The sequence below is a fragment of the Cenococcum geophilum genome (assembly GCF_001692895.1).
Source record: "Cenococcum geophilum 1.58 unplaced genomic scaffold K441scaffold_82, whole genome shotgun sequence".
Taxonomy (NCBI): domain Eukaryota; kingdom Fungi; phylum Ascomycota; class Dothideomycetes; order Gloniales; family Gloniaceae; genus Cenococcum; species Cenococcum geophilum.
Window position 1 is genome coordinate 260,820 of NW_027137640.1, and position 8,879 is coordinate 269,698.

General features: G+C 41.5%; 1 protein-coding gene across 1 annotated transcript; it reads left to right on the forward strand.

The window, feature by feature from the left end:
- Positions 1–906: 906 nt before the first annotated feature.
- K441DRAFT_741654 (uncharacterized protein) lies at positions 907–1,194 on the forward strand (the record flags this gene model as incomplete). Its single annotated transcript, XM_067654380.1, has 1 exon — positions 907–1,194. A coding segment is annotated over one exon (222 nt), but the record flags the coding sequence as incomplete, so codon positions are not given.
- Between the last annotated feature and the right edge of the window lie 7,685 nt (positions 1,195–8,879).

The following is an 8,879-nucleotide window of genomic DNA, read 5'->3' on the forward strand; positions in this document are numbered from 1 at the left end:
TTTATCCGTAACATACGCCCTAACGTTACCGCTTTATAACTTCTTTACGGCCTATATCCTATGGGTATCTAGGGGTCCTATAGCCTAGAGTTTATATACCAGGGCTTAGCTATTCTACTTTAAGGTTTCCTTATAGTTAGCAGCATCGCCTATATAGATTATAATCTTATATACTTCTATAGGTTTATAGGCAACTTATCTTATAGCTTAGGGCATTATAGGTATAGTGGTAGTAACGTATACGTACGATAGCGGGCCTATAGACGTTGGTCCGTTCTTTATAACCATTATTATGGCCTTCCTAAGGGCGCTAATATCTATCCGGATTGCCTTTATATCTTAGGCATATTACTCCTAGGTTCCTTAGGTCTAGATAAGCTCCGCTAATATAGTAAAGGCTGTCCGGAGGGTTATAATCGCAGTAATAAGGAAGGAGAGCATAGTAGAGCGCTCCTTATCTATATTAAGAGATCGTTTCTATAGTGCCTACTAGGTTTATTCTGCGGTTTATATAGTCTATAAAACGCGTTCTTAAAAGGCGCGCTATTTAATTAGGGTGGTTAGGGTAGTTAGGGTTAGAGGTTTATTTGTTTGTTATAATTCGGTTTTAGGGGCTATATATTGGAAAACACCATATATACCTCCACTAACGCCGAATTAGGGTGTGTGGTTTTGATAGAAAGGGTTTCTATAGTCCTCTGGAGCTCGTGGGAGCTCTATTAGGCTTATTTCGCAGGTTTCTTTAGCGGGCGATTGCATTATGTCGTTGTAAATCTGTTTTTAATAGTAGTTATAGTAACGTTTTACACAAGCGAGTGAGCCATACAAGCGAGTGAGCCACCCCACTAAGAAATCACGACGCGTTAACTATTAACTACTATAAAACAACAACACAACCCTTAATTGAGCTATCAAGAAGGCAGGATAGCCCTAGCTATCTTAGCTATTAAGCAGAACCAATTCCATAGCGTGCGATACGCTACAGTAACTTACGATGTCTCTCGAGCGACCCTTCAACGACGACGCGGTGGAACTCTCTTACGACGCGATTGTAAGGCCAATTTAAAGAAGCTCACTAAGCTAAAAGAGGAGGCTATTACTAAGCATATTCTCGACCTAGATTTATAAGGATTTGCGCCTTGGGTTATCTATATAAGAGAAATAGCTAATTAACTACTCGCTGCGCGCTCTACTAGCTCTACTAGTAAGGTCGGCATTAACTAGCTATATAACTATATACGGAGGACGCTTAAGATTAAATTACGATATAATCGAAAGTATAACTATTAGCAAGCTCTATACGAGGATCCTAAGATTATTAAGCCCTAGTTTAACCTTATATGTAATTTTAAGGCGGAGCATAGCATATCTAACGGAGATATATATAATTTTAATGAAGCTAGATTTTAGATGGGTGTTATAATAACTACTAAAGTTATTACAGGCTCTGAGCGACGTATCTAGCCTAAAACTGTATAGCCAGGTAATTAAGAATGGGTTACAGTAATCTAGAGTGTAAATGCTCTAGGTGTGACGGCGCTGGGTGTTGAATTGAGGTTATGTAGCTAAAAACTCTGTGTATTGCTTATTTTCTATATAGGTGGTTGAAGAGATTTCAAGGAACTTCGACCGCCGGTCGAAGTTGTCTGATTGGTTAGATTCCTGCCAAGAGCTTTCTCCCACAAGTCTCATTACGTGATATCGTTGCGGGCTTGTTTTCCAATACCCTCCCTTAAGCTTAGTTAACGATACCGCTATATACACTGTATATAGGGGTATAAGATTGCTTAATGAGGGTTGCTGAAGCTCCTCTAAGGTAGAAAAGGTGTCTAATAAGGAGTTACGCCCTCCCTAGCGTCTAGAGACAGCGCCTACTCTGTAAAACGTCTCTTGAAATTTTGGTAGCACCTCCCTATAGGTGTTTTACATTGCCTATAGAGCTCTAGAGGCCCTGTAGCCTTACCCTGCATCTCTCCTAAAGTATGTCTATCCTTTCTACCGGTATGAGCCCTCCCTGATGTCGTGGCCGTTGGATTCGGGTGGTAGGTTCGGGTGGTAGGTTCGGGTAGTAGGTTAAGTTCTGTCGCTTGTCTTGAGGCCTTAAGGCGTCGTTTAGCGCACTTTCCGAGGATCTACCGGTCGTGTACTGATTTCCTATTAAGGTCTAGTGTAGTTAATTAAGTTTCTGCACCATCCGAAGGTGTTTAAGGAAGGCATAGAATTGAGGACCCGCGAGAGGCTTAGTAAGGCCGTCGGCCGCCATATTAATTGAAGCGACGTGTACAAGGTCAATCCTGCCACTGTTTATCTTATCTCTCACGTAGTGAAACTGGATATCGATGTGCTTCGTTCGATCGTGTTGAACTGGATTTTCGGCTAACGCTTTTGCAGCTTGGTTATCGGTTTTGATTAGGATCCTAGCGAACTATTCGCTCTGGTCCAGTACGCCTAGTTTAGTGAGTAAAAGTTGAAGCTACGTAGCCTCTTTTACTGCAGCCGTTAGAGCTGTGTACTCTGATTAACATGTTAATAGCGAAATGGTGGCTTGTAGCTTTAATTTCCATGAAATTGGTCCTCCGTTTAATATAAATACAAAGCCCGATATAGAGCGTCTTGTGGTTTTGTCTCGTCCCTAGTCGGCGTTGCTAAAGCTAATTAGTGTAAGGTCTAGGTTCTTATCACCTCTATAGGTAATTCCTCTATTAAGCGAGCCGGCCAGGTATTAAAGGATAAGCCTTACGGCCGTTATATGGGTGGAGGTAGGATTGTAAGCAAAACGGCTTACCGTTGATACTGTAAAGGCGATATCTGGCCTTATTTCTATTATAGGAAACATAACTAAACCGACTATGCTCTGGTATCTTCTGATGTCATCCTCGCTGGTAGTTTCTTGATTGGCTATAAGCTTAATTGAGTGCTTTATGGGTACTGGTGAGGTGTTAGCTTTTCGTAATCCAAAGCGTTTAAGAGCTTTGATGAGGTAGGCTCGCTGTAAGAGTGTGATCTTCTTCTTCGTTCGATCTTTTGTAACTATTATACCTAAGTAAAAGCTTATTGGCCTAAGATCTATTATTTGGAAGGCTGCCTTGAGCTCTGCTTTCGCCCGATTAACTACCGCTATATCCCTATGGATAATTTTAGTATCGTTAACGTAGGTAGAAATGATTAAACCTTTTTATCCTTTACTGGTGGCGAATATACTATAATCCGTGTGTAGATGGTAAAGTCTAAGCTTTTCTAGTAGAGACTTTAAGAGCGTCTTGTACCAGATTTAAGGTGACTATTTTAGTCCGTAGAGGGCCTTTTTAAGGCGGCAGACTTTGCCAGCTTCTTCGTAGCCTTTTAGCATAACGATGTAGAGTTCTTGGTCGATCGGTCTATAGAGAAAGGCGGTTTTAACGTCTATCTGTTTAATTTTAAGATTGTGGTAGGCAGCGATCGCGAATAGAGCTCTAAAAGCTATAGGTTTTACTACCGCGGTAAAGGTCTGGTCGTAGTTGACACTGTACTGCTGTAGATTTCCCTTAATAACCTATCTTGCCTTGTAGCGGAGGACCTCGCCGTTACGTCCCCTTTTAACTTTGAATACCTATTTACCAGCAAGAGGCTTATGAGGAGGCTTAAGGGAGGTAGAGTTAATAAGTTCCTACGTTTGGTTCTTAACTAGAGATCCTATTTCCTCTATTATTGCTTTTATCCATTCTTCGCTGTTTGGGCCGTTGATTGCTCGGTCGTAAGTATGAGGCTTATCTTCGTCGATTGAGGTAGTGGATGTGTATGTTTTGAGATCGGGTGAGCCAGTATATTGAATATGGCCCGCTAGTAGAGCCATAGGATTGACCGCGTCGCGGTCGTTTGAGTGAGGATCTTGAGGTATAGATTGTGAGGGAAAGGTAGATAGAAGGGCTATTAGTTTGTCGCCTACTTCGTCGTCCCAGTTGCTTAGTAGCTTATTAATATTGTTGGCCCATTGGTTAAGGCTTTGGTCTATACCTATGAGGCTTGTAAGGAAGGCAGTGGGGTTACTTAGTAGGTCAATTCTTGACGTCTGGCGGCCTGATCGAGTAGTGGTAGTGAGGTTTTTGGGCAGAGACTTAAGCCTGTGGGGTAAGCTGTCGCGGCCTTCCTTCCAATTAATTCTTCGTTGTCTTTTTCTTGATAGAGGCTTCGGCTAAGGAGTAGTAGTGTCTTTGTCTTTCCTCCCTTGCTTATTAAATAAGTCGACGAGTTCTTCTATAAATGTAGTAGTAGTCTTTAAATTGATGTCACCTTCGTAGATCTCGACGTCCTTAAGGCGCTCGATCTTCTGTTTATCTGGTAGCCAAACGCAATAGATTGTCTTGCTATTATAGCCAATTAAAACGCCCTTCTTTGCTTGTGGAGCGAACCTAGCTGATTTTAGGCGATCTTTTTTGGCTATAAGGGAGTAGACAGTAGATCCTAGAGCCCGCAGGTGGTGTACTAAGGGACGTTTACCCTTAAGTTTTTCGTAAGGTGATATGCCACCAAGAGCTCTTGTAGGGCGTCTGTTTTTAATGTATATAGCTACAAGGAGTACGTCGGGCTACAGAAAGTCTGGTATATTGCCGGCGAGAATTATTGAGCGAGTAATTTCGGTGGAGGTTCGCTGTGAGCGCTCCGCTACTCCGTTCTCTTCCTGAGCGTGTGAGGCGGCAGGTTCGAATTCTATACCTAGATTGTCTATCTAGGTTGTTACTTTCTTGCTACGAAGCTCTGCTCCATAGTCGGTACGAATTTTAGCGATTTTAAGGTTGAATTTAGTGTGGATCCAGTTATAGTACCTCTGTAGAGTACTAAGCCACTCGTCCTTTATACGGACAGTATAAACCGTGGTAAACCTCGTATAGTCGTCGGTAAAAGATACGTAGTATCTTTCGCCTTTAAAGCCAACGGGGGTAATATGTCCCACTAGATCCGTGTGGATGAATTAAAATGGCCGTGTAGCTCGTTCCTGAGGTGTTCTGTTATACTTCTTTTTGGCTTTAGATTGAGCGTAGGGCTTACAGTGTTTATTGCTAACGTTATTAAACTTAATACCGAGTTTATTTAGGTAGCGTTTAAGGTTATTATAGTTAAGGTGGCTAAATCGGTGATGCTAAATGGGTAGGCTTTTGTCGTCTTTGATTGTGTAGAGGACCGATTTTAACGGATAATTATACTATCGAATCGGGTAGAGTCGTTAAACTTTAGGCGCGTATCCTATTACCTCGCTGTTGTATTCAAGTTCGTGAGTCTTATTGTCTATTATTCACACGCTTGCGGAGAAGAGGATTAATTAATCTGATTGGTGGGTACGGGCTCAAAGGCATTAATTGAGAATGGGTATATTCGCAAGGCTATTTGCAGAGGATTGCCCTGCCTTGACTAAACGTGATGCCCATGGACCCGTGCGCAAGTATATCGCTGCAGTATCTATTTATAAAGCCCAAAATATGCAACTAAAGAAAAAGGTGTAGGTGGGAGGGAAAGCAAGCAAGCAAGGCTCAATTTTGTGAATGTTGATGATGTTAGTGTTGCTGAGATGTAGGGGTGCTGCTGCAGTGCTCGCTTAGCCATATAGATATGTCCATTAAAGAAGACGCCTATTTCCTTAAGTCGGCCTCCAGATAGAAGGTTTACTGGTGAATGTGGTATGTAAAAAACATTGTGTATAGTAAGCGTGCTTCCATAGCTTCTATTAGGTAGTGCGGTTTGTATAGAGACGGACCCTTTGCCTACTAAACGAGCCCTATAGGGACTAACTGTCCCTAACGAGGTGTCGTTATTAATGTAGTTGAAAAGAAGTTCGCGATCTTTATAGTAGTGGACGGTAGCGGCAGTATTGAGGATGAAGTTGTACCTACTTAGTTAAGCTTGTACTACCGCTACTGCAAGCTTTTGTTATAGATTTGCGTTAAGCTTAGCTTAACTAGAATATTCGTTAAGCTGGACAGACGCTTAAGTCCTAGGCCTCTTCCTTGCGCGGATTTTATCGCCAATCTCCTTTAGAGCGTTGTCTGGCTTCCTCTCCCAATAGTCTTCTTCGTAGTGCGTAATTCTGTTAAATCTTACGCAGTTAGGGTGCTTGCATGTCCCAACTGGTACTATTTTTCTCTTTATAGACCCTCTGTCGTTTAATTATGCTACTAGTGTAGAGACTTCTTAATTAAGTTCGCTATTAAAAACAATAAGTTCCTTACCTAAAGCTTACGGGTCAGTGTTTTCCCATGTCCAATTTGTTCGTTTTATTATTTTAAACTAAGCGTATTTAGTAGAGTTAACCCTATATAGAAGGGCCGCTTAGGTAAGGAGTTCGTAGTTAATAGGTTAGTTTATTTCAATAAGACGATTAAGGTTTAATATAATATAGGAGATAAACTTCTCTACGTTCTTAAAGTCTTGTACACGTTTAGTAAAGAGGGTAGCCACAATGTTAGTAACAGCTGCTGGATTAAGATCCTTAAAACGTTCTTTTAAGGCCTTCCATTTTTTAAGCGCCCGTCCGGCGTTTAATATAAACGGCTTATAAATATCACTAACGCTTTGGTTAATAAAACCGGCTGCATAGGCTAGCTGTTCCTCGTGTTTCTCCCGTTCCTTTACTAGCTTAGCTAGTTTAATTTTTAGCTGTTTACTAGTAAAGCCTAAGTCCGCCTATTTCTCCTTAATCGACTCTAGTGTAGGAAGAGGCCGCGGTAGATCGTTAAGGACCTACTCGATGTTCTTGGATCGGAGGTGGTTTTGTACGTTGATACTAAACATCGGCCAGTCTTCCTGTTTAACGAGCTTTCGAACAGAAGCTTGGGCGGTACGTTCGTCGCTTATATTAGCGGGGCTTTAATTATAGGTAGTTTGTAGTAGGCAGTCTGTAGGCTTAATATGTTCCTTAGCTAGTGTAGGCAGTTCTAATAAGCTTTTTTTGATCCCCTACTGATGCGGATATTATAAAGCTTTGTTCTTGAAACTCTATCGTTCTGTGATAATAATAGTAAGGTTGTCTACCGAATGAGAGGTCCTCCTAAGCCTCCGGTGCCGCTATTTAGTTACGGACTGTGTTAGGCTCATCCTCGGTAGGATCCTCTTATGCATTTAGCGTAGAGTCCGTCAGCAGCTACGTAGCTGCTCGTTATAGGTTTTTGGCGTTATAAGTTGGTAAACGTTCACCGACTTCTGTTAACGCCTATGTGGTAATATTACGACAGCAATTATCGTAACAATAATAAAGCAATTAGATTTAGCTCATCAGGCGCGAACCCGGGCTCATAACCTGTTAAATTAAGGTTATGTAGCTAAAAACTCTGTGTATTGCTTATTTTCTATATAGGTGGTTGAAGAGATTTTAAGGAACTTCGACCGCCGGTCGAAGTTGTCTGATTGGTCAGATTCCTGCCAAGAGCTTTCTCCCACAAGTCTCATCACGTGATATCGTTGCGGGCTTGTTTTCCAACACTGGGGTACCGCCCCTATGACGTCTATATGCAGCCTAGTTAGGGGCTCGCTTGGAGGCTTGGCTCGTGTATATAGACCTGTCCTTTCCTCGACCTCCTTCTACTCCTTAGCTTAGTATCTTCGTAATACAGCATTCTACAAGCTTCGGTTCAGAGGTATTTGTACGAGCCGTAATACTAGGCTGGCTAATTCCACTATTTATTATATTTGCTAGAAAGCACCACTATACTACTTAGTTCTATAATATACTATAAAAATAGGCTATCGCGTTAAGCGAGAATAGCTAGATAACTAATTAGCTGGGTATTAAATGGCTAAAGCACTTTAATAGGTATACGCAGCATCGTACAGTAGGCATATATCGCCTACTAGTAATCAACGGTTATAAGAGCCATTAATTTCTTGAATTTCAACAGCTTTATAAGCAGAAGAATATTCTTACGCTCTATATGCTAGCACACGCGTTATATCTACTACAATCACTAGATATAGGCTGCTTTGCGCCTCTAAAGCGCGCGTATAGACAATAGGTTAATAACCTAGTTCGCAACTACATCTTCCATATTATAAAGCTTAAATTTCTACCAGCATTTAAAGCAGCCTATAGTAACTCTATTACTAAGAGTAATATCCGTGTAGGATTTTAAGGTGTAGGCCTAGTCCCATTTAATCTAGAGGCTGTACTCTTAAAGCTAGATATTAAGCTTTAAACGCCTATACCTCCTATAGAGGTTACTCTATAGGAACCTAAAACACCTAGCAACGTTACTGAACTAGGTAGTTAAACAGCTTTACTGCGTAGCCGAATTTAAAATCACCAGAATAGTTTACCTAGCTCGATGGTAGACCAGCTAGACTAGCTGTCTAAGGGTGCTGAGAAGATTATATATAAAGCCACCCTAATGCGCGCATAGATAGCTAGCCTACAAAAAGCTAATGAGGCTCTATCGCAGCGTAAAAAGCGTAAAAAAAAGCGCTTATAAAAATAAGAGGTTCTTATAGTGGCAGAGGGTCTAGATCTAGTAGCTTAGGCTGATAAGCAGGTAGAGGGGGAGACGCGTGAGGGCAAGCGGCGTAAAAGTGGGAACGCTTCGCAGCAGAGGCGCTGTAGGCGCTGTAGGGAGACTGGATATAATTTAAGAACGTGTAAACAGGCTGATAGTTAGTCTATCTAGCTGCTAGTAATTTATTATAGCGATAGATAGTAGTGGGTAGCTATTAGCTTTTAAGGTGGTTGAGTCTTAGTAGGGTGGCTCACTCGCTTGTGTGGCTCACTTGCTTGTGTAAAACGTTATTACTACTACTACTAATACCAAAACTACGGTATAAAATGCTAAGGCCTAATAGGTTAAAAAAACCTCCTATAGAAATAAGTGACAAGGAGTCTTTATTTACTTTTTCTCCCCCTTCTCCCTCTCCTGGCCTATTTA